General features: G+C 41.6%; 1 protein-coding gene across 1 annotated transcript; it reads left to right on the top strand.

Annotated features, from left to right (window-relative positions):
* Positions 1-6,795: 6,795 nt before the first annotated feature.
* IMPA2 (inositol monophosphatase 2) lies at positions 6,796-26,494 on the top strand (the record flags this gene model as incomplete). Its single annotated transcript, XM_082278696.1, has 8 exons — positions 6,796-6,912; positions 13,052-13,185; positions 17,653-17,757; positions 19,097-19,142; positions 21,396-21,504; positions 25,001-25,109; positions 25,256-25,407; positions 26,237-26,494. 8 exons carry the CDS (start codon positions 6,796-6,798, stop codon positions 26,350-26,352), a joined length of 888 nt encoding a protein of 295 aa, XP_082134822.1. The 3' UTR covers positions 26,353-26,494.
* Positions 26,495-26,757: the final 263 nt, after the last annotated feature.

Raw genomic sequence — 26,757 nt, 5'->3', positions numbered from 1 at the left:
AGCTCTTCTACCAACACAACCAGTTCTGGGCACACTGCTGCTCTCCTGCTTATCCAGGAGCTGACGAGGCAGCTAGGCACAGTTTTTAAGACCCAAATAGTTTCAAAACTCAGAAATTACTAGTAGAACACAAAAAACCTGGGAAATAGACCAACAGAGCTAAAAGGGAAACAAGAATTCCTGATTTCTGACCTAGAAAGTGGGCCATGCAGCCCCGTTCTTTCCCACTTTTCTGTGCCTGGCAGGGGAATTGAAGACAGACGGAGGAAGCAGACAACAGCCAAGTTTCTCACCTATGCTGCTAGACCTGCAAGGAGTTTGTGTAAGATGCAGATTTTGTCAAACTAGCATTGATCCATCCAAATGACACCAAAAAACCCCCTGCTTGTATCTTGATCCTCTTGGGAAAAGCTACAGCTGAAGCTCTTGTTGGTTTAATCATGCACATTATGAGCAGACATTTTCAAAACGGCCATTGATTTTGAGAGGCTCCACTTCAAAATGAGCATCCATTCTTCCAAATTAAAGATACTCGATCAATTTTTTTAATTGGCGTAAGGCTGGTGGGTAGCACTGGCCATCAGATTTTGAAGCATCCAAAATCAAAACCTAATGTTACCCTACATGCATACAAAAAACCCCATCATTTATACAAATGATAAAAGACTGATGTGTACTTGATTAGGAAACATGATTCCAAAGATCCTAACAATACAAGCTTTTTAAAAAACTTCTCTGTGGCAGTGAATGTATGAAATGCCACTGGGATACTTTTCACTGTGAACAATTACAGCAGAAACATTTCCCTGCACTATTATTCAGCTCGTTTGTTGAACACATTCTTGTTTCCTTGCATTTTTGTTTTAATGTAGTTTGGTATGAACAAAGACACATTTCATGCTGGCTCACACAAATGAAATTGTCATTGATTCCAGCGGTGCTGAGCCTGCTACTTGCTGCCAAACAGCAGGAATGTGACCCATTGCACTCTTCTTCAGCTACATGTGCACCAAAATCATTGATTTGTCAGAAAACACATAAGCATAAACACATAAACACATAAACCTGATGCAACCCTACAATAACTCCCAAGTGTAGCCTTTTTTCTACATGGACTAAAGGACAATATGTGTCCTTTCAACCCTCAGAGAGCTACCATCCTCATCTGATTTTTCAGGAATTAAAATTTTCCTATAAAAATCTTCATGCCTTTGTAAATCATATACAAATTTCACCTGCCCCAAATTAATCTCTTTTATTCCATCCATCAGCTGTGTCAGCAGTGACTTCTTCCTGAGTCCATTTCAGTCTGAAGATGGCAAGACTTAACGTGATTTTTCTGCCCGGTATGTTCTGTGGTACAGTCAGGGCTGCCAGTCTCACAGACAAATGCCAGTTGAAAAATCATAGAACAACCTTGAACAAAATGGCCAACATGGGAAAACAGCCCTTTCCACATCTTGTTTACATCTTTGGTCAGAGAGTAATAATCCCATTTGTGTTCAGGAACCTTCCCTGAAACAGGGAGAAGCAGTCTGGCTTTTCCAAGCCTCAGCACAGCCACTTTTGCTAAAAGCAAAAGTTCAGAGTTCAGTTCATGAACATTTCCAGCATATCAAGAGGAAAAGCACCAAGACGTGGTCGAATTAAAGGTGACTGTTTGCAGAATTGGAAACAAAAAATATTTTCTCATAATAGATGAGAAAGTGAATCTTAAAGCTGACAAAATCTAACAGAGATAATACTTATTAATCCAAATCAGGCTGCAGGCATTCCTGTCACAGCACACTGACAGAAGTTCTGTATCTCCTTCAGTGACAGAAACATCAAGTTACATTGTTTTCAGTGGATAATGTTCAGTATCTTCCGTGGATCAAAAAACAAGACTGATGTGCATGTGGCAGAGACAGTCTGCTGCTTCTTCCTTCAAGGCCAGGGAAAAACACCTTTTTATTTTACACATGCAGATGTGGTCTAGGGAAAAGAATAACAGCTTGGGACTGTATTACCTTGTCACAGAACGCTCTATAGAAAAGAAAAACATCTCTTGCTGTAGAATCAAAGGCACTTGCACCTCAGGAAAGTTCTTGCAGCCATACCTCCTGGAAGGGAAAATTTCCCAGGATGACAGAGCCAGTCCGAAAACTCCAGGAAAAACTGAAGGATGCCATTTTACCAGTAGAGCTGTCTGTTGGACCTTGAAGTGAGAAAAAATTTCCTTGTTATAACCAACCCCCAGGGTAGATCTTAAAGGAGAGCCTTGTACTGCATGTTTGAGACAGTTTGTTAGTTTGTGGCAGGAGGGAAGATGTGGACCATGTCTAAGCAGTGATCCCAGTGATATGGCCTTCTGGACATAAAGAAGAAAGATGGTCAGAGTATGGCTCTGCATGACAGAAAGGGAACACAAGAAATACCTCATACACCATTCAGAACAGTGTGTTAATCAAGCATTATGCCCTAAACAACTCATTAGCAAGTATTGCAAAAAACTGTGCCAGTGTTAAGAATTACTGATTGTCTCTGATGGAGCAGAAGTGGGATCACCACAGCTCTTCTGGGGAGTCCAGCAACAAGAGAGAGCATCTCCTTACGGTCTAACTTCCCTTCTTGTAGGCAAAAGGAAAATCTGGGCCAAACAGCCCCTTTTATCAGGTATAAAATCTCTCATTGCAACATTAAAATTACATTAAACTACAACACTGTAGCAGTTTACACAAACAAAAGGCTGCTCATCTGGGTTACCTCTTAAAGGCAGGCTCAAACTACACGCTTTGTGAGATTCCTGATAAAAGCTCTGGGGGAAAGGGCTAGAGACGGTAAACAACAATTTTATATGAGTAATCCAATATAATCCTGTGCTGGGTAAAAAAGCCATCTGCATGGATTCCCACTGAAGTGCATTAATAACAGTGGAGCAAGCCTCTGGCTGTCACGCTGAGGAAACACTCTTTCGCACTCAGGCTAATAACTGCAAAAGATTTCTTCCTTTCCCCCCCCCCCCCTCTGTTTTTATCAAAGTTGTTATACACTTGTCCTCCCATTTTATTCCCTATTAGGAATCCATCCATCAAATCCATGAAGTGACAAAGATCCGTCAAGCCCGTGAAGTGACAAAGATCCTCACTGGAAAGCATCTGAGGATTCCACGTCAACGGACGGGTAGCTACAGTGAGGTCACCCTCTCTGCAAAACTACAACCTATTTTATGGCATCACTGCAGCCTGCAATTACTGTCGAAGGAGAGAATGGCAAGCTGTCTGCTGAGGCAGAATTAAAGCAATTCCGGCTGCAGCAGCTTCCCCCCGCGAGTGACCCTGGGGTTTGCTCCGAGCAGACCGCAGTGGGGACCCCTGCGTGGCGCACGCAGCGGCTGAGGACGGGAAGGGAAGGAGACTGCCAGCCCCAGCTGAGCCACACCTAATCTATTAGGGCTTCACACCCCGGGAGAGCAGAAATCCATGACTAGGCTCCCTTTTCTCTCCTGGCGTCAGAGAGAACAGGTTTTCCTCTCCACTGAGCATTCATTGTCTCAGGGAAGGAAGTCCAACATCCACACAAATCTGGCTGGGGCTCAGGAAAATTGAGGCAGACAAAGCACCCAGGAAACACTTGTATTTCAGGTTCATCAGGATGGGCCTATTCCAAATGGACGAGATTAAACACGTGGTGTGTGTGTAGGTTACAAAAGGCATGTGAGAGGAACTGGCTAGCGTTTGGGGTTATGAAAGATCAGAGGTTATGAAAGACCTTGGCAGTTATGAAAGATGAACGGAGAGTCTGATCCAGCAAGGCAGAGAGCAGCCTCAACCTGCTCAGAGGTGAATGGATATTCAAAATCAGCCAGCAGCTCACATGAGGAAGCTCACACTGTCTGGGCAGGTCTAGGCTAAGGAAGGTTTGAAAAAAACTTCAGAAAAGTAATAAATAAACAGTTGTCATGGACTAGGAGATTGATAAAGAGAAATATTACCGTTTATAGGCCTTACAGGCAGCTGTATTTTTTTGCAAAATATTTTGGAAGGTCTTAAAATACTAGCTGCAGTCACTGATTTTCTAAGAAGTGTTCTTTGCTGGCCTTCTAGTTCTGTTTTAAATCTACCTGCATGAGCCACATAGCTGCAATGAATCTGTAAAAACCGAGAATAAATATGTAAAATATCATTCAGATATTTTAGCCTCTCAGGTTCAGCCTGGTGACCCTATTATCAATATTTTACCACCAGAAAGAAGAGAAGGTTGGGGAAATTCTACTGTCCAAATGCTTGTTTTCCAGACATCACTTAGAAAGAGGACATACTCCTGCTTAGAAAAATACTGAGGAGAGCACTTCCCTGTGTTTGCAACAGTACTTCTCTGTGATGTGTGTGTAACTTTCTGTAGATACCTTCAGTGGGGATACTTGTGCATCCTGCCTACTACACTGTAATTCACACTGCCTGCTTCCAAAACATGCCTTAAACTGCCTTCCAAATGCCTCTGTGGCAGCCTACTAACAACAAATCTCCAGGCATTGAGGCAGACCCGAGGCATACAGGAAGAAACCATCTGCACTACATCAGAATAGGATCTAGCCTGTTTCAGCAATAGGTATAGACTTCTGTTGATGGTGAATTCAGTAACTAAAACTTTGTATTTCAAGGAAAAATACAGAAAACACTTTTGTCATGGCCTGAGATGCTTCCTAGAATGCAAAGCCAGGGTTAACTGTACATTTTTTTTTTTACCAAAGTTGTCTATACTACATCTCAGCAATGTCTATACTTCATCTCACCATGAAATACATTTACACATCTGGCCCTGCACAGAAACTCTCTGGAAGGTCCTGAAGCCACCGTGTGCTATGGCAGCAATAAAAAGTACAAATTTCCTATCAACCTAGAGGAAATTCAGATTAAGGAAGAATCCAGAGCAATTGTTCTACACTAGTCCAAATTATATTGCATGTTTGTAGGGTTATTGCATTTAAGGAAACTAATCTTACATAAGAACAAAGCAGATATGTGTTTGGAAGAAACAAGTGACATAGAGCAATTAGTCAGCAGAAAGATTGACAAACATTTGGTAAGAATTTATTCAACAAAATTTCATCATTTCATACTTGAACCAAACTTTTACACTTTGTGTTGTAGTTAATTCGCCTTCTCAGATTTTGTTACCATTTTTTTCCTGGTTCAAAATGGGGACTGAAAAATATTTCACTAAGTAGAGTGACAGCCTTGCTGTCTTTGTGGCATCCACTGCCAGGGTGGAGCTTAGAAATTTAAAGAATGAAGTTGAATTCTTGTGCTACAATCCATGAAGTTCAGTCCCTTGCTTTAGAAGGAAAAGGTCCAAGTGTTTTATTTTAAAAAGTGTATATTATTTTTGTGAACTACATGTGGCAAGTGTCCCTCTCATCCCAAAGTCATCTGCATCCTAAAAGATAAACAATAAAAGAAAATAGATCTAGATTTAGGTGTTAAATAGAATACCCAAGTCAATTTAATTTAGCCTGGTCTCTAGGAAATTTATTAATTTTGTGTTCAGAGATAGTAAGTGGTGGTGTTGTGCAATTTTCTTCATGCAAACCTGTTTGCCACTAAAGCGGTTCTATTCTAGCCCTGAAAATGAAACTCTCAACCACAAAGCAGGTGCTGAAAGACAGTAACAAATTTCATACACTCTCTGTACTTAATGCCCCTTTCAAAATCTATGCTGATGGACTCAGTCCCTGGGCTCTCTTTTTTCCCATTCAATGCCAAGTGTGCATCAGAACAAGTCATTTGGAAAAGCCTCACTCTGACAGATAAAGTGTGTGTTCCCAACACTCACTCGGTGTTTTAAGCACAACAGTCTGGCTGCTCTATTGCATAAGCATGCATTCATCCTGGGCTGCCCTCCTTCTAGGAGGCGGATCCAGAATCGCTTAGCTCTGTTCCCTACTCTGCCGGCATGGCAATTTGGCTTATACGGATTCTAGAACAGTGGGGTCTGAATTCTCCTCTTCTCATCCTTGACAAATCCAAAATGACACACGAAGACAAGGGAAAAATGGAAAGGGCCGTGTATTTCTTAGCACACACTTGAACTCCCAAGCACTAACAAGCTACTGAACTTTTAAACCTGAACTTGCCTTTCCTCTCCCGGGGCCGCTTTTCCCACACTTTTTCCCTTTCATTCGCGAGATAGCCGATGCCAGCCGCCAGCTTTTCCCCCAAAGCCCCGGTAACGCCGACAGCCGGGCTCCCGTTCCGCGGGATGGCCCTAGGGAGCGGGGGGCAGCGGAGCCCCCGAGGGGCCGCTCGACCTGGGAGCGCGGCGGCTCCTCCTCGTCCCGGGGGAAACAGGAGCGCCCCAGCCCCAGCACGGCGCTCCCGGCGCCATGTCAGGCGGGGCGGCCGGGGCACGGCCACGGCGATGGCGGCGCGGCGCATCCTGCCCTCCGCATCCTGCATCCTGCCCTCCGCGTCCCCCCTGCGCATCCTGCCCTCCGCATCCCGCACCCTGCTCTCCGCATCCCACCCTCTCGGCGCGGCCCCGGCGCTGCTCTCCGCGGTACCCCCGCCTCTCCCGGTCCTCCTCCGCCCCCGGGGCTCACCTAAAGTCAGCGCCCAGCAGCCAGCCCGCCTTCCCCATTGACCGCGGCGGCCGCCTCTCTCCGCCCCGCTGCGCTGGGCGGGGCGCTGCCGGGGCGCGCAGTGACAGCGCCGGGCGGTGTGTGCGCCCAGGGCATCCTCCTCGGCGGGCGCTCCTGGGCGGGGAGCCGGGCCCCCCGCGCCCCGCGGCCCCGCTCCGGGCAGCGCGGCCGCCGCGATGAAGCCGTGCGAGGAGGAGGAGGAGGAAGGGCGGGCGACGGCGGGTGGCGGCGGCGGGGACCCCTGGAAGGAGTGCGCGGAGGTGGCGGTGCAGCTGGCGCGCCGCGCCGGGCAGGTGAGAGCCGCGCCGCCCGCTGCGCCCCCGGCCGGGGCCGGGCCGGGCCGAGCCGGGCTGGGCTGGGCTGCTCCGCGGCCGGAGGAGCCTTCTCCCGGCGCGGGTTGAGGAAGGGCCGTGCGGGCGCTGGGCTGGTGCGCAGAGCTGGGGAGGGGGAGGAGGGCGGCGGGGCTCAGCACCCGCTCAGCCGGGCCGCCGCCGGAGCCCTCGGCCGCGGGAGGGATGGCGGCAGCAGGGGCCTTATCCCGGGGGGCCCCATACCTTGGGGGGGGACCCATCCCTCGGGGCCCCATCCTTCGGGGGGCCCCATCCCGCGGGGCCACTTCCCTCGGGGCCGCAGCCCGGGGCGGTGGGCCCCCAGCCCTTGGGGGTACTTCCCTCGGGGGCTGCATCCCTCGGGGGAGCCCCTTCCCTGGGAGGCCCCATCCCTCAGCCCCATCCCTTGAGGGCTGCATCCTTCGGGGCCAGCATTTGTTTTCGAGCAGCTTGTGCAGAGAAAAACAACTGTGTCGGGGAGGTTTTGTCTTGTTAGATATGGCAGTCTTCAGAGTGGCTGAAATTCCCTTGCTAGGGACAAATAGCTGTGTGGTGAAGGTCTGTAGTAGCTTATTTCCAATCCGTGTTTTGACACAGCGGATTAGTCATCTCAGGAGACATCCCAACCCCATATATTACTATATGTAGCAGCAAAATTTTCACCAGCTCTAACAGAGCCAAGAAGTGGGATCAGCAGATTGTTTGAGAAACAGGGTAAAGCACAAACCTCAGCAATGTCTTTCTCTTTTGCTTCCATTCTGTTCTATTTTGAAACATGCTTTGTACCTATACACTGTGATTTAAGAAGCCCCCTTTTCTGTCTTGAGTCCAAGACCCATAACTTTTCCTCAGTGTGTGTTATTAAACATGTTTTCTCCTTAGTAGAATACACCCACAAAGATGAACGGAATCCCAGAGGAGAGGAGACTTGTTTTAATAATACAGGGACTAAATGGATAATCCAAATCAGGATGACAGGTCATGCTCTCACAGATTCTCAAAACAGGAGTTTCTCCAGCATAGTCATTCTACCAGCCATTTCACAAGAGAGGCTCATGACTTGCTCGAGCCTCCACACCTTATTTCTCAAAATATCAATTTGTGAAGACAGCTTTAGCCTTCTCCAGTCATTTCACTTGCTCAGAAAATCACAGCTGAGCACCTTTTCCTGGAAGAAGTAAACATTCCATAAGACTAATCCTTGAATCCTAAATCACAGGCTGCCATTGCTACCTTGCAACATGCAGGAAATAGCTGCTTCTTTGGCAGGCCAAATTTAAACCAGCCAAGGATGTTGTTTAAGTAGGACTTTGGAAACTGGTTTGTGTGGGTTTTTTTTAATTTTTCCAATTTTGTCATGATAAGGAATCTTTTTTGTTACAAAAGGCATTGGGGATCCTTCTTGAAGAAAAGGTGCAGGTAAGGCTCCATTTTTTATGTAAGTGTCAATCTGCTTTCAACTATTGCTAAAAGAAACTAGAGCTAAGAACACAAAATGCAGTGTAACATGGGTTTGGTAGGACTGAACTTTTGCTGAAAATTGACTGATAAAAATGGGGGTTATTTTGATCACCAAAAGCAGTCAATTCCACTAGTCAAGGTCATCTTTTTCTTCTGCTTCTCTCCCCATCCCTCAGACCTTTCTGCCTTCACCTCCATCTCCAGAAATCTGTCTCCCAAGGTCCAACTCCTGCCTCCATCCCTGCGTGAAACTTTGCTGCTTCAGCCTTTCTTTTCAGGTGCTCCATTTCTCAGGACTGTGGCAGGTTAGGAAGGGTTGGAATCATTAGAAAGCATCTGCAAGAGGCTTGGCACAGAGACCAACCTGAAGAAAGACGTGCACTTCCAGATTTTGGATTTCTAGGCAAAGTTAACCAGTAATACAGTTTTCTGATCTCCCCTTTTGGCTTGTACAACTCTTTGGTTTGTATTGCATTGTGTTTCATGACTATAGGTAAAATATATCTTCTTTCCGACAGATAGGCATCTATACTCTGGAATAGTTTCATGTAAACTTAAAAGGCCAATAAAGAAGTGATGCTTGAATATGTGTCAAAAGTGCTGTTGCTGGAGTAACTTCTGTTACTGGGTTCAAATCATTGCTTCTCTTGCCCATCCTGTTGTTTAGTTCTTATTACTTTTATGAAATATCACAAGCTGTCATTTAATATATATATGGCTGTTTCATAATGAGAATGGTCATGGTTTTGTAATCTCTGTAATTGACCTGCTTTAAAATTCACTCTATAAGGCCACAAATAACTGTGCTTTTTCAAACTTCTCTTCTGTTTTTTTCTGTGAGTAAACTCTGCTTGCTCTGTTCATGAGAGTACACCCATGGGTTTGATATGACTTTTTGCTCAAGAAAAGCAGGCATGACCAGTCTGTGCATTTTTGATGCTGTTAAGAGCACTGAGTAATATCTGCACAGTTCTCTCCAATTGCAGAATTGGAAAAGCTTCACCAAAATGAGTAAACATGCATCCAGGTAAAAACAAGAGTAAGAAACTGACACTAGAAGATAGTATTTTGAAGTACAAACTTTTTTTTTTCCTTTTTTTTCCTTTTTTTTTTTCTCTCTTTTTTCCCCCCGGAAAATAATTTTATGAGGCATAAGAGACCTAGCAGAATGCCACTAAAAAAAAAAATTTTTTTTTTAATTTTTAAAAAATTTCCACTGGTATTCTAAAAATTCAAGACTTTTTTCCCCTAATGTTTGCTCCCAGGGGAAATTGTTAGGCTATTTTCTATGGAACATGGACAGATGTTTTGGCAAGCTAGATTGGAATTTCCTGAATTATTTGCAGATACTCATGCTTTTTATCTAGATGTTTGATTTTATCAGTGAGCAAATATTTCAGGACAGTATTGCAAGCAAGAAAATCCATCTTGGAACTCCCAGAAGTGTGTGGTGAGTGCAAGCAGTATGGTGAAATGAAATATCTGACATTAGCACACTACCATAGGTGGCTCTCCTGGGAGGTATTGGAGGAAAAGTCATCTTGGCCCTCTGTCTTCTTGTCATTCTGCTTTGTTGGAATAAATTTCACAAAGGCATTATAAAAGGAAGAGTCCAGGACAGACTGCACTGAGCCCCAGTGGCTCCATTTCTCCCGCTCCGTGGGAAATGAAGGAGGGAGCTGGGACAGCCTGGGTCTTGCTCTGTGATGTGCTCTTCATGTAATGGTGTAAGTGTCCCTCACTTTGCATAACCCCCCAAATGCTCCCAAGCAGGGTATTAGGATAAAATCTGCATTAGAGGAGGGGCAGCATGGGCTAAGAGTGTTAAAAGGCTCTGCTCTAAATAAACATGCTCCCAAAAATCAGTTGCTTAGAAGTTGCTGAAAAATCTCTGTAATCTAGGGACAAGTGCTAGTAGAGGAGTAAAGTCTAGTAAAATACATTTACAGCCAAATTACAGCATCTTGGTTGCCAGTTTCGTTGTACAATAGGGATAAGGTGCAATCAGCTGTTTCCATTTCATCATCCTGTAGTTCCTTTGGTTTCTGCTTGCCTGCTGCCTGTAACCTAGAGTGAGACTTTTATGGAGCCCCATGTCCTGGAAAGACCAGGCAATTGCAGTAGGTATTCACAAACCATATTGGAAGGCTTCTGCAAGGAGAGGAGTTGAGTGATGCTCTCGAAGTACTCTGAGGCACCAGGCTCTAACACTCCTCTGTAGGCAGGTGACTTTTAGGGATTATTCAACATAAATTGAATTCTGCACTGCTCTGAGATGTTTGATCATTTTCCAAAGAATAAAATCTTTTTCATCAATTATGCAGGAAATGTGATCCTTGTATAGGACTACTCTGGCTTGGATTGCATACCTGTACAAGTTGGAGCAAATGCATGGGGGTCCCTTTGTCAAGCCCTTTGTAAGAGGCAGAGAATTGGCAGAATCAGACCTGTCCATCCTGCGTGCTGTGGGTGAGCCTCCACAGATGTGGTGCCCATTTGTGGCTGGTGACCTCAGCCCAGCACCATGACTTCTCTCCTCCTCGCCTCTTGACATATTGCTTGCACAAGAAGTGGAGAGAAGCAGCTCATGGTAGGGCTGGTAAATGCTAAATGTGTCGTGGCTCTTTGGCGTGGGAGACGGGTGAGAGGGCCATCAGCCACCACGTCACAGTGCAGGCACACCCCTGGCTACTGCCACCTCCAAAGTGGCTGGAGCCTCATGCTGGCCACCAGAGAAACAGACGGGGGTTAAAGTTAAAAATGGTCGTGAGCAACTGGGTAAAGGCTCAGAAATGAAAAATACTAAATTTGAAGCTGGGTTGTGTAAAGGATTGTACTCAAATGGGAGAGATCAAGTGCCAGAGCATGCAATGAAATCAGCTGACTGCAGAGACATCCGTAGAAGAGAGGTTCCATCTCTACTTTTCCTTTTCCAGCAAGGCTCAGGTATGATCTCACTGCCCTGCTGAGCAGTGGCACTGATTTAAATGGCTGCAAAAATCTCAATCTACTATGCATTAAAACTGAATAGAAGTCAAGAACATGGCATTGCTAAGAAGAAATTAAAATCTCTGTCAAAAGGAGGACATTCCTCATCTATTTCACTATGTGAAGTCCCAAGCAGAAAGTAAAGAAGAGCAAATAAAATAAAAGCTATCAACATAGCAGTTTTTTTAGAATACACAACTGGGGGTGGTTGGAGTGTTTTGGATTTTGCTTTGGGCTGAAGAGGAGCCCAAGGGCCTTGCTGGAGTTAAACTTTTATGCTTCTACGGTAAATCCTTCAACACAACCACACAGGGCATTGAGAGGAGTAAAGAGATTAAGTGTGGTTAATATTTTGATATACAGTAATGAACTTTAGCAAGACCTCAAACTGAAAAGTACTACCTGCCCTCACAAGCTACTAAATAGGCACAGCTGATGTTTTACTGCTCACAAAGCAGAAACATTAGTCCAGATACCTTCTATACTAAGGAAATAGTCCTCAATATCCATTATTTGTTGGAACAATTAGCACACCCTTCAAATATAATATTTTATACTGTGAAAACCAAGAGCTGAGATGACATTTGGGAATTTCTGCTTCCCTCTCCCATGCCTTAATACAGTGGAACTGTTTTCTTTAGTCATCAAATATTTCTCAATGGTTTTAAAATACTTTCTTTGATCAATGGAAACTTAGTTAAGCAATTGAAATATATAAATTTTAGAAGGGACTTGGAATATTGATCTTATTGCTGCTGAGTTTTGATGATATAATTCTAAACAAATTAACTGGTGCTTAATTTTTGCTTTGTTTTGGTTTTCTTAATTTCAAATAATTTACCATTTTCACTGGTTAAAAAATAAGGCATCTCCTTTTTCCCCTTTATTTTTATTTTTAATGAAGAGGTGGAAAGAAAAACAAAACAGAAAGGAAATGGGAAAAATTGGGAAAAGCATTCATTAACTGTTTTCCCATATGTGCATTTGTACTTGAGTTTGTAACAGTAAAACCTTGGAGAATCAGATAAAGACATTTCCAGAAGAGAGTCCAGGTTTAAATCATTGGTTTCATATCTAGAGAAAGCTTCAATTTTTGTTTTTGTTAAATATATGGCAATTCTTTGGGAACCAGAGGGTGGTCCACATCTGAAGTTCCAAAAACCCACGAAAGAAACAAAAAAAACCAACTATGTATCTTTGTTGGCAAAGTGGAAACCAATTAAATTTGCCTTATTGTTTATCTTTTAAAGTAAGAGAACAGTGGGGTAGTAGCCCTATAAATTACAAAAAAATAAATGGGTTTCCTTGAAAAATGCCTGAGCCTTGAGGCTTTTTCTTACCTTGTGTGTACTTTTGGTAATTTTCTAAATCATGATGACTGCCATCATCCTTTTATTCCATTAGTTGCATCCCTTAATCAGTCCTTTTCTGAACTGTAAAGAGAGGTTTTTGCAGAGTGATTCAAAATGCTGTATTCCCAATGAATACTCACTAGCTCAGAAGGATTTTTTTGTCAAAAAATTAGAACAGCCTCTGGTAGAATTAGGCCTACAGCTGTTTTTCAGGATTAGCTATATTTTTTTCAGTGAAGATATTATTTTAGTATGCACAGGCTGAATGCCCAACAAATCTGATTTATGAACTTCCGTTTCAGATTATTAGGAAAGCTCTAACAGAGGAAAAACAAGTGTCCACGAAGACATCTGCAGCAGATCTTGTGACAGAAACTGACCATTTTGTGGAAAATTTAATTATTTCTGTTCTGAAAGAGAAGTTTCCCTCCCACAGGTGAGCGCCTATAGAAACTATAAACAACCTTTTTTTGTCCTTTACATGCTGCATATCTGACTGGTATTTAAAGGCAACCTTAAAAGTCTGTTTATCTTTGTTATGTGTGTGTATCTTTGTTATATATTAACCTATTGCTGTTGGACATTTTCATAGGACTCCTATTTTTTAAGAAGTACCGTTTCCTTATACGTAGTACTTTATGTTTTCTATGTTTCTTGATATATGTATTTAATAGCAATGTTTCCCCTGTAGGGACATCATGGATGAAGGTTTCATGTGGATCTCCATGATGTTCAGAATACTGGTCTGTTGCCTATTGTATAAGAATTATGCTAAGGCTATCTATAAAAATATAGCAGAAATATATGCTAGCAAAGGTCCCACCCTGCAGACCTTTTCTGTTGCCATCACACATACGCATTGGCCAGATCAGGACAAGTAAAAGTGTATTTAATCACATTTACCTCATCTTCTATAGTGAGAAGATCAGTGAGAAGCAGGGCTGTTTGTCATCATCATCATTATTTGATGCCTCTTCATAAACAGGCTATAAATTACTACATGGGCTGCAAACTCAAGGTTTCAAAAGTAGATCAGGTTGTCCATTCCTCTTGAATTATTGTGGTCAACTTGAAAATAACAACCCAGCTCATGCACAGATTAGAGAGAAGGTTTGTATTAGTTGCCAGGTTTGGTTTGATGCAAAGACTGCAATTGATTTCTCCTTTACACTTCAATGGATAAAATTCAGTTTCCTGCAGAGTCAGTGCAAAGCTTGTGTATCCCTTAAATAGTGTCCAACTCCCTTCTAACTGTGGGCATCTCTGATGGGGATGAGCCTTGCATTCCAGCACTGTGCAGAAAGCAACAAAGAGGAAAATTGGGAGGGTTCAGCTACTAATCTGATTGTCAGTGATGCTGCTGGGCAAAAAAACCCACCATAAGAAGGAGCAGAAAGCATATTTTATACTAAATATGGCTTTCTAAATACGTGCTGTGTGTGATGGCATATTGAAGCAGTACTGTACAGCATGATGTGTGGTTCTTGGCTGCAGTTCTCAAGAGAGTGCCAGGCTTTACAGGCCTATTATTTGTGTAATATTCCTTCTACTATTGTTGGCTGTGCTCTTCTCTCATCTCCACTCTTATGTTAGTTTTTTCCTTGAGCAGTCTGGCAGAGAATGTAAAACATATACATTTCACATAAAATGCGAATCACCAGACACACTCAAGTTACTCAGAATGGGAAGAAAAATTGTAAGGTCAATGTAGACCTAGGAACTGGAAAATCCCAGATTTTATCAACCCTGTACAGTTAACTTCTGACTTTATAAGTAAATGAAGGAACTGCCATTTCTTCAAGACATTTTATTTTGTTGCTGGTGGTTGCTGGGTTTGGTTAGAATTTGTTCAGATAATTAATGCATTTAGATGAAACAATAGATTAAAACTAAATTTAACTAGACTTGATTAAAACACTTGCAATGGAGAATTTACAATAGCAATCAAGGGTTAAATTAAAGTACAATGCAAATATTAAAAGATAATTTAAATTGTATTCAGTCTTTCCCTTGACCTGGCTGTTGCAAGCAGCACTGAAGATTTCTGTTATTTCTTTTTCTTCTAAATTATCTTGATTCTTACATCCTCTGAATCAAAAATGGACTTGAAGAGTTAGGAAAATTAAAAGGGATCTCATTAGAATCTGCCATTTGCACTAAGGCACTTATGAGTCTTGAGATACTGGAAATGTACTCAGAAGTAAAGAGAAATATTAGGAAAATCTGTTCAAAATGTAATTCTGACCCATGTTTCTTTTTTCTTCTCTCTTCTTGGCTAAGTGGTGTGTATCATCTTCATTCACACTTCACTCAAGTTTTAATCTGTGCTCACTTCTTAGTACTCTGATGTGCCCCCAGTGAGTCTTTTCAAAAGGATATTTTTTTTGATAGATCCATGAGCTGTGGGTAGGCACGGCCAGACTACCAGGAGCTACTGGTTGCAAAGGGCTATCCCAACATTTACCCCTGCTATTATTACACAAGCTGGCATCTTTTGTGTTACTTGTGGCCTTAATTCTGTAGACATTAAAATCAGGACACAGCAGTTTAAGACGGTGACATCCAACTCTAGCTTCCCAGCTTTCTGTGCTCAGACCCCTATAAGAGGATAGGTGAGGGACAGCCCCAGTTTGAGTCTCCTGCATTTGACTGGATATCATTTCTGCTGCAGATTATGGTATGTTACAGCTTCCCTGCTGTTTCTGCAATGAATTTCAGAGAGGCACCAGGGCATGAACAGATGTAGTCGAAGGCTTGGCTAAAATTACTAGACTCATTTTCAGTGGGAGTAAACTGTAATCCAGATTTGAAGAGAGGTCAGCAGAGCTGGCAGGCTGGCATATTAAATTAACTATTTTAATAAGGTGGTTACCCCTCCCACTTCTCAAGCTGTTCCTAGAATTTATTCCAGTACTTCACACTGAGTGTTTTGCTTAGTTTGCAGGTTTTTACAGGACACAGAGCAAGACATCTGAAGCTGACCTTGTGGGACTCACATTTCCCAGTATTGTATAGCAGCAAGGTGGGGGGGGTTGTTACCCTTTAGCCCAGATTTCATAAAATGTGCACCTAATTTGTCCTACATCCATTTTGGAAAAATTGTTCTTGAGTGTGAAGACTTTATCTGCGGCACGGCTGTGCCCCAGCTCCAGGTCAGCAGTTCTGAGCTCAGGGACTGCAGTGTCACACCCCCGCTGCGAGGGAAAGGCGAGGAACTGGCTCACAAAACTTGAGGGCAAATCATCTTACACAGAAGTACTCCTGTCTCTAAGGAGGGTCTTATTTCACCTTTCTTTGGTGAAAGACAGCAAAGCAAGACAGCAGCTATAGTTCAAGCTCCAGCTGGGGAAGCTGGCAGAGGGTTGAAGCAGAGGTACAATTTATGTGGAATAAGGATAATCTGAGGTGTGATGTGAGATGCTCCACCTATGCATCTTCTTCATCCAGCAGCACAAAGCATGGTTGGGTTTGGATTCTAATTACAGGATTTGTAAAAGCAAAAGTTAAGTGATACAGCACCAACAAGACAAAGTGGTGGAATATTTAGAGCAAGGAGCCTGCAAAGTGTTGTGTTAAACTGAGAGTTTAAAACACTTGGTCAAGTCTTTCTTGTTTCTCAGTTGTGCACTAGCACTTTGTCCTTCAGCTGTTTCCTTTAACGGAGATGAAAATAGTAACAAACACTTCCTGATTCCCTCTCTGTACCAGCTGGGGGTCTATAATGCCATCAAAATAGTCTGTTTCTACTTAAGTCCAGGCAGAGTAGCTTTTGGAAAATTCAAGAAGACTCCTCCTGTGCTATCTGCAGAATATTTTAAGCTCATGGCTTCAAGTGTTATCTGGAATTGTTCTGTACATGTTGAAGACACAAAATAAAAATAGCTGCTACTCTAGTCCTAGGGAAGGACTCTTTTGCAAAAGACATTGTCTCTTTATTGTATCCTTTTTTTTTCTCTTTGTGTCTTTGAGAGAAGCTTTTTTTGCCTTCAAGCATTTGCAGGAACTCTGAATACCACTACTGGCTGTTCAACTGTGAAACCACCAGCAACATTCACTACTAGCAGCTAGATTCTATTCCTTCTGTGCATATAGGACTTTATGAAAATCTGTGAGACTAGCACCTGCACATCTCTTACAGCAAGAGACTTGAGCAGTTTATGGGAGAGCAGGGATAATTAAGGTCAACAGGAAATGTGCCAGAACTGGATGTTCGTTTCCCAGGGAAAAAGGAGAAAAAAAAAATGCTAAAAGAAACTGGGACAGAACAACAGAAGAGAAGATGACCTCAGATTTCATTTTGTGCCTTGTGCATCCAAACAACAAACAAACAAAAAATAATTTGTTGATTTTTTTCTGTGTCATGGGAAAAAGAAAGTCCACCTTTGTAAACCTTTTAATTTCCTGAGTCAGACTACTGTGAGAAAATACAAGTAGGAGCAAAATTGTGGATTTTCTAAGAGTGTATTATTTCCTGCTGACTGGATTTGACTGCAGAAGAGAAGCAGGTACAGTTTGCAGTTTATATTACTTACTGCAAGAGACAGGCCTAACCCATAAAATTATAGTCTGCATAAAACAATCTTCTTGAGTTCCAGGGATGCCAGTTCAGATCCATTTCTGCATTCATTTTCATGACTTCCTTAATGGCATATTGGAGAAGTGGATATAGAGTTCTTCATTTGCATGTAAAATAGTATGCTGTAGATTCGAGAACTCTCCCTCAATGAAAGTCACCAATTCCTAAATTTGAAAAGCAGTATGCGTGTTAACATTTATACAAAATTGTTTTATGTAGAGAGAGAGAAGTTATCTCTTAAAAACCAGAATGATGGGGTTGACTTTCCAAGTCACATATCTAAGCTGCTGATCTGGGATACTTGTTTCACCCTTGCACCAAATGCAGGTTTATTGCAGAAGAATCCACTGCTGCAGGTTCAAAATGTGTCCTCACCGACAGCCCGACCTGGATTATTGACCCTGTTGATGGAACATGCAACTTTGTGCACAGGTAAATGGACAGCGGCCTGGGAAACGCATCTGAACCCAAAATGCAGCTTCCCACAGCTCCTCCCTTCCTCTTAAAGGTGCTTTTCCCCGGTAGGTTGGTTCCTTCGACTCGCACGTAGGGGTGATTCCTTTACCCCCGGTAGCCGGCGTGGTGCGTGAGGGAGGCTGGGGTTGTGCTGCTAGCCCAGGGCCAGCTGGAGTTTCTGCCGGCTGCCCCGCGGCTCTTGGCTCGCTCCCAGCCCAGCGCTGGCTAACGAGCAGAGGCTTGGGCGGCGTGGAGGAGCAAGGCTGCGCTGGGAGGACACCTGGCCCAGCGCCTGGCTGCGTTCTGCACATTCCCTCTGGGAGCGAGGGCTCTTTGCTCCCATTCAGACGCACGCGCTTCGTTCTTCCTGGGAGGTGCCGCCGCTGCGTGTGCGTGGAGCAGCCCCGAGAAAGGAGTTGTACACAGATACTGGTTTTAAATTTCATAAGTACCTCCACAAAATTAAATCTGGGGGTTGTTGCTGCAAAAATTATGACTTTTAACTCACCGTTCAAATGCTAGAGTTGTAAACTAATGACTATTCATAATATTTCTACTTAAAAACCCTCTATAGGTTCTGTCTTATAGTTAGAGGCTTAAAATAACTGCAACTCTCATAAAAACAACAACAACAAAAAAGGCATTTCCTTGACTTTTGGTGCAATTACACAGAATTCCAGGGGAGGTGGGGTGTATCATGTGATGATGTTTCATGCTATTAGGTAAAATTTCCTCTTTCTAGCAATATTTTCTGGACTTTCGAAGTCCCTTTTAATATATGTTCTTAAGAAATTAATTTATTTCATTGTTTAAACTGCAATAATTATGCTGTAGTCAAAAGGACCAAATTAAATATGTGATCATCACTTGAAAAAGGAGAGCATAGAGGAACTGGTTTCTTTTTATATTGGTGTCAGCAGCAAGGTATCTCCATGCTACTTAATTGCTATCTCAGGTGCATAGCTTGAACAAAATGTGCTCTTGAAAGCAATGACTTGTTATAACATTAGTGATTTTATACTGGATAATTCAGCTACACTAAATCAAAAACATCCCTGAAGTACACTACGTGTTCAGTGTAAAAGTTGCAATGCCTTCATGTGTTCATTTCTTGCCTTCTCCAATACTAAGTTAAATTTTTAAAGGAACTGACAAAGTTAAAGAGGTTGACAAAGGAGAGATAGTATAATGTCAAGTGCATTTTGACAAGTAAACTCACAGTGCTCCATGTGGGGTTTTGTTGCCTGAGGGGGATGCATAAGAAGTAAGTTGAGAGATTTTTCAGCAGTACTACTTCATTTCTTATTTTTCACAGATTTCCAACAGTGGCAGTGAGCATTGGATTTGCTGTTAACAAAGAGGTATGAAGTATGTTCTTTAAGATGGGCGCCTGAGAGTTGGCTAGAAGTCTCAAAACCATGTGGGAACTTTAAATGAAATGATTTTTTTAAAAAAATCAGTCACTACTCAGGTTTTCCCCTGCTTTTTAAATGCATCTGATCATATTCTACTCATCTAAAATCATAGTCCTGCAAAACTTACTTATGGAAACTGGCAATTAAAAGAGAATTCTATGAATTATTATAAGTTTTATGGGATTTATTTGGAGAAAAAGGGAGTACTGGTGTGAGCAAGGTTTAGTTAGACAAACCATAGTAAGTTCAATTTAGCGCTGCCTCTTCAAAATTTAAACATACATCCCAGTGTTCCTGTATTATTATTACTGCTTCTTTCCTGCTAGCAGTATCTGTGAAAGCTAACCCCTGCTGTGAGTCAATGTAGAACTGATTTTCTGAGGAGTGCAAAATTATGGGCATAGTTCATTTAATCTGCATTGGTGTTTTCCTTAACATAGTAAAATAGTTATATTTACCACGTAAGGGCTTGATTATGGTGAGGGTGGGGAGGTACCTAGCCTTCCAATGTGCCATTTTGAGTTTCCTAGCTATGCTCATTCGTGCTAGTGCCTTTTCTCCAGATGTTGCTGGTTTACAGTTTCATATATATCTACAGAATAACTAGTTACTCAAATTTCCAATGAATGTGCCTCTTTCAGCCTAATTCCACAATCTTAAATACATGTACAGCTTTAAGCAAAGCTAGCAAGAAGTCTGTGCAGTAACAATCAAGTTTTCAGATGTGCTAGTACCTCTTACTGATTTAAAAAGAATAATGTTGTATACTTCTCTGGTTAGACTTTTCAAACATGGAAATTGCAGAGAAACACTTCCATGCTTTTCTGAAATTTATTCATTACCAAAGGTCCTTTTGAACATGACATTTTTTTATCAGACAGCTCTCTCTATTATTTATGTTTTGTAGAACACCATCATGATTTTGATGCTGCATACTTTGGGTTATGTAAATTAAACAAAGCTGAAACAAAAGTAAAGAATTATGTTACATCTCCCTCAGTTAAGCAAATAGGACAAGCAGAAAAAAGAGTAAACTGAAGAGGAACCAAAGTACACACAGGGGAACTGGCCTGATTATAAGCCTTGAACAGTACTGAGGAAGTTCCTGCAGGTGCCTCTACGGAAAGAGTCTATTAATAGTGTGTTCCTCAAAAAACCCCTTGGTTTAGATGGGACTTCAGGATAGGGAGCCAGGACAGTCTATTCCCTTTGAATTGTCTCTGATGAACACGAAGTGCAGCAGGAAAAAACTTGGAGCCTAGAATATCTGAGATGTTTTCTTCACCTTGTGGCCAACTTCTGACACCTCGGGCAAGTCACTTAATTTTTGTGTACCCCTAAATTAAATAATGCTACTATTACTGACCTAGGGCCGGTTTTCAGAGCTGACCCTTGAAGTTTGTAAAGTGCTTTAAAATCTTTTGATGGAGCCTATTAAAATAATAGAAATTTTAAATACTTAGGGTCTAATTCTGACCCTCTTTTCATTGGTAAACAGAATCTCCCACAAAAATTCCACTGTTGCACATTCTTAAGCTTTCATTGAGAGTATTTTTGTCCAAACTCCTTCTCTTGGAGTCCTGTGACTTCAAGAGATTCTCACAAAAGGATTTTGCAGAGAAAGATTTGAGCAAGTGACTAGAGTGTACTGCTTTGATTGAAAAAGCAGGCAAATTCAATGCACCACAAAAGTTCAGGTGCCTACCAAAGCATCCACTGTTAATAAAGGGTGTGCCATGACTGCTGAGTTTGGATGCCTGACTGATCCTGGTGTCACAAATCTTTGGGGTCCAGCTGAGGTCAGTGGGGCTGCTTCAAGGAGTAACTGCTCACCAGTGAAAGCAAAGCATTCAGAGTCTTGCCTCAGAGGCCTTGCGTATTTTCAGTAAAAACATTAAACTGAATTTGAAATCAACTCAGTATTTAATCCAATCTAATGCGAACAGAAACCAACTGGGAGTCAGAATTTAGAGGATCAGGAACACATTGCATTAACTTCTCTTTATTACCTGAATTTTATGTGACCTATATCTCAATATCACAGTAATAGTAAAATTATTCCAGTTTTTTAGCATCAGTATAATCTTTATTATGTGTACCAATTAAAATATTGCTGATCTTTCTGCCATTAGTAGTTGTTTATATTTATGATGAGTAATTTGAGTTGCATTCATTTCTTTCCTTTTCAAAATCTTAAAGCTTGAATTTGGTGTAATTTACCACTGCACTGAAGAACGATTATACACTGGTAGAAGAGGTCAAGGGGCATTTTGTAATGACAAAAGGCTTCAGGTATCAAAAGAGACAGGTTGGTCTAGATTTTGTTAGAACTCTAAAAGGAATATGTTAATTTTGTTTCAGAGTTGTTGCAAATCATCATTAGGATAATGAACATCATTATCCTGATGGAAAGTATTTCACCTGCATGATAATTTTGTTGTTTCGTGTTTGTTTTTTCCTGAAAAACCACAACTTTCCTCCTTTTACTTTTAAAATATACATCTGACTATGAACTATTTAAATAATCCTAAATTATTTTGCTTCGCAACCATTGTTTAAAATAAGGAAGAATGTGTAGATTCACCAGTTTCATTCCAGCTGAGCACTGCCATAACTTTTTATAAGCAAGATGCAATGGGAATGGTGAATCAAATTCAGAGTACTATGGTGGCTGCTGTTCACTTATTTTCCAATGAACTTGTATGTCACAGAGTGTATGATGTCTGTAGGCATATGTGCTAACAGTGAATTAAAGGATGCATGCTTCATTAGGAGTTCTTTGACAGCTTGCTCTGGTGTGTGAGGTATGTTTCGATGTACAAGTAGCCAGCAACACTTTGTCAATGCTTTATTGGAATTCTTTTATCAGTAAACCAAGTCATAGATCTGTCTGTTTACCTAATGGTTATAGAAAACAATAATTTTGTATTATTTAGAGAAGTTTTCTTTTAGTTAATTAAAATGCAGAGGAGAACATAGCACTCAGTTGTTGGTGGAAGCAGACATATGCCAAAAATGTGCACCACTGTACACAGGAGGTAGTAAAAATTTCACCCCAAGGAGAGATTTAATGAGCTCAAAACACAGTAAATTCAAGAAACTTGACATACAGATTTCTTTAGTGCCTCAAGAAGACCCTGCATCAAAATCTCCCTGAAATTTGGAAAGTTTGGCTATACAGCTAAGTTAATAGTGAGCTGGGGTCTACCTATTTGGAGAGATGGATTGTAAAGTCAGTGACTAAGATTTTAATCATTGATTATACATCACATTTTTCTCAGTGCTCAAATATCTCATATTCCAAAAAATCCCATACTGGCAGAGACTGTTAGGAAGAGCAAGGGGTGCTCCCAGTTGGGCTGGATGAACCACTGTTGAAATGGCCTCCCTTGCTTTTGCAGTCAGAGAGGTCTGGTTTCCAGTTAAACAATGAACAATTTTGGCACATGTCACTTCTGTCTTCCTTTCTCTGGACATCCAGTCTATGTGGTTGTCTATACCATAGCAAGGGAAGTAGATCTGCCCTTCCAAATGCTTTGAAATTTTCCTTTGTTTTGAGATACATCACTTGGTGGTGGGAAATTTTCACCAGTGAAGCTGGATCTGCTTTAATCTCACTTCTACTGATGTTTTAAGTGCTTTAAATCACAGTTGCTCTGTAAAGGCTGTGGCTTCAGTGAAATAAACCAACCCTGGAAGCAAGACTGTGTTTCCCTGTAGCTGCCACTGCAACTGAAGTGGCCATGATGTGTTTGAAATCTAAGCTGTCATGTCACTTCCTGCCGTTTGTTTTCAGGAAATGGGATTGTTGTATGATGTTGATCTACACTTAGACATTCATTGTTCACATTTAACCATCTGAAGTCACAGCCCAAGCAAACACTGTTCTTTGTCAACACCCAATTTTGTAGAGGTTTGGTGTGGGAGTCCACACAGTTATGATACACTTAAATGAAGGATCCATCTTCCCTGTTGTCCCAAGTGATCCTTTCTTCTCATGCTTAGATTCATGTCAGGCTTTACATGTGCTAATACTGTAAATGTATTTTCTTTTTTTAATCTTCTGTGGTTGACAGAATTGATCTTTTCTTCATAAATTTATCCATATCACTGTTAAATCTTTTCTACCAAGCCTGGGTTGGTTTTTATTTTGGCCTCTATCAGAATGAGGAATAGTCAGTAAATTTTATCTCATTTCTTGAATTCCTGAAATCCCATAGTGTCTTGAGATCAGCCAGCTCCTTTTTCTAAGCAGAATTCCCTCTTAGTTACCTCAGTCTCTTCATCCAATTTCTAGCTGTAGCCTTGATGAAAATTGAGGAGATCCTCAATTAGAAATATATTTAATAACTCAGAAGAATAACTGCCTCAGTCTCAACCTAACTATGACTGGTGTGGTGTGAATGCTTGGTGCATTTCAGCAATAAGATGAGCATTAAATGTTCCCTGATTATAAACTGGGTCTGTTATGCAAAATAATCTAAGGCAGATTGCTTTCCCCATCCAGAGTTTTTAGTAGTGGCTAAACAACAAATACCCTACAGCATGCCTGGTTTGGTTTTTTTCTATTTTAATGCAGTAATTTAAAAAGCAGCACTTGAATCTATGGTTCTACAGATAATATTTGTGACACTCTGTAACTTTTAATCTAATTACGTACCTGTTACTCACCAACCATTTTACCATGTTACTTGAATCCATAAGGTTCATCTGCAATACTAAATTCTTTGGTAGGCTGTTTAATTAAATGGTGTCTCACTCCAGCCTAATTTGCCTTTGAAAACCTCCTTGCTCCTTGTGCTGAGAACTTTCAGCTTATGCAGGTAGCTGTAAGAGCTAGGTAGAGGTTGCCTACCTGAATGAATACCTGGCTTTTAGCCCAGGGTAGGGGGTGGCACCTGCCATGAGGTGCAGCCCAGTCAGTGCATTATCAGCTGCTAAACCTTTGAGTTTTGTCCTCCCTTTAATGCCTCCATGTTCAGCTGGCACAGCAGGAGCAGGGACACTTGGCATTTGATCAGCCACCTCCACCTACATTGGCACACGCTTGTTGTAGCCTGGCAGTATTCAGATCTCATGTGAGGACTGCTTCAACACCTTTCAAGTCACTGTGAGTCTCTCCTTTGACTGTACACAAGGCTGGTATCTCCATCTGTTCTAGGACAGCATTGCCTTTGCTGAGCACAAGACAAATAGAACATTCACAGATTATTATGAATAAAGATACTGCTTTAATTTGTCATAAGAAAGGGTTTTTTCAGTCATAAGGTGTCTTCGGTCTTTGAAATGTCAGAAGGAGCTATTACTAGGTGACTGGTGATTTAGGGAGAAACTTTTTTTTCCTCTTACTGGGTTCCCAAATGTTTATAATTGGTTAACAAATTACATTAAAATTCCCTATTCAAGAACCATCCTGTCTTCAAATGTGAACAGATTAGCATCATGAACATTTACTAGGTTACTGGATTATTTTTAGCTGACTGCTAATATTAGTGAATTTGCCAAAAGGTGACTGGTCAATGAAATAAAACTATGTATGAAAAGGAATGTAAGAATGCATTCTTGGTTTTAATCCTCCTGTTCCTTTTTTTTTTTTTAAAGTGTGTTTAGAACAGACTATTTTGTAGAAGAAACCTAGTCTTCCTTGAATTTTTATACAAAGTTGTTACTTATTCTTTGAAAATATTTGGGGTAGAAAAAGGGACATGAAAATGAAAAGTCCATTAGTGTTTAATTTGAAAACAAATTTATGGAACCTACCTGGAAGCTGTTGAATTAATGGAAACATCTCCCTACCATTACAGATATCTCGAAGGCCTTAATTTTAACAGAAATTGGTCCAAAACGTGACCCTGCAACTTTGAAATTGTTCCTTGGTAATATTGAGAGATTGCTCAAGGCCCAAGCACACGGGTAAGATGTTTTACAGTACATGTCTCACATTTGTGACCACAAAGTCATTAAAAAAAGTAATTAAAAAAAAAAGACTGAAACAAGTGTGTTGTACACCTAGGTTGAAGTCAAAAGCATTTTCTCCTTTGTGTTACTGTGGGGTGTAGGGTCCGTGTCATTGGGAGCTCCACGCTGGCCCTGTGCCACTTGGCGTCCGGCGCTGCAGACGCCTATTACCAGTTTGGGTTGCACTGCTGGGACCTGGCAGCAGCCACTGTCATCATCAGAGAGGCTGGTGGCACTGTGATAGACACTTCAGGTGAGCAAAATGCCCTTCCTTTTCCATTGACTTTTGGGGGACTGAGTGAGTGGCTGCCTCAGGGCAACCTGTGTCACCTCAGTCCAGTCCTGCCCCTGTGTCTCTAGCTCATTTCTAGCAATATCCTGTAGAAAGGTCTGTACTCTCCACTAGACCCTGGCTGTTTATTCTGTACACACTGATGTAATTCCAGCACAGGATTTCATCACATCGAAGGTGTTCTGAGTCAAACTCAGAATTCTGAGTTTCTATGACTCTGAGTAATTTCCTTAAAGCCTCGTATTTACAGTAAGGAACCAGCCCAGGAGATTGGCAGATATGCTCAGATGTTCCAATTAGATTTCAACAGAGACATCCTCCCAGGAAAGGAGGATGCAAGTTTGAACACATATGAGTGGAAATTACTCAGAAGGAGTAAAGGGCAGCACAGTCTTCAGATTATTACTTAATTAATTTAGATGGTACACATCTCAGAGTAATGGTTTACTGGTGACCGGTACCTGGATACTCTGGAAAGATTTGGTGGATTAAGAAGGGTGTGTTGAATGAACTAATTTTTCTTCCATTGCTAGAAGAGGGAATATTGCATTTATTGTTGGCTACTGAACAAATCTAAGCACTCACTGCTCCTCTTGCGTACTTTGGCTCTGTACCTAGAATTTTACAAAATAATTTTTTGCTGGAGATTTCCACGTAGGCATTGTTCAATTCGGCTGTTATTCCCACCCCAAAAGGAGCTACGTATGAAGTTGTTTCAATGTTTTTGACCCTATCTAATTACAGCATGGCTGATATTTAAGACACTTCTCGTTAATCCTCTTGTCCTCAGGGGGACCTCTGGATCTTATGTCCTGCCGAGTGATTGCCGCGGGCACGAGAGAGATGGCCATGTTCATAGCTCAGGAAATACAAACTATTCACTACCAACGGGACGACGAGAATTAAATACTCACTGTACCGAGCTTGCCCTCCTGAACCGTGTAACGTTTGCAAGATGGGTGTCTTGGAAGGGTATGTGATTGCAGCAGGATGATTTCTGGGGAGATTTTCTGTGTCAAATATTTTTTATAAATTTATTACCATGTGGGAAGGCATAGGGAGATTTTTAAACCTCTAAGAACCGTGTTTCCTTTTTAATATGTATCTCTTTCAGCAGTATCTTTTTTATAAAATAGAGTATTTTACTTGTAGCAAATTAGTCTCAACATTAAGTTGTAATTTCATATCTGTGGGGCTGATATTTAGTCTTTTGTAACATGCAGCTAAAAAAATGGAACTTTATTTTTACAGATGCAGATCTCAGGTAAATGAGCTTTAGGACTGTAGTAAAGGAGGAGTAGTTGAGATGTG

The sequence above is a fragment of the Coloeus monedula genome (assembly GCF_965178545.1).
Source record: "Coloeus monedula genome assembly, chromosome: 1".
Lineage (NCBI taxonomy): Eukaryota > Metazoa > Chordata > Aves > Passeriformes > Corvidae > Coloeus > Coloeus monedula.
Note: the sequence above shows the minus strand (reverse complement) of the source record. Positions and strands in the feature narration are given on the sequence as shown.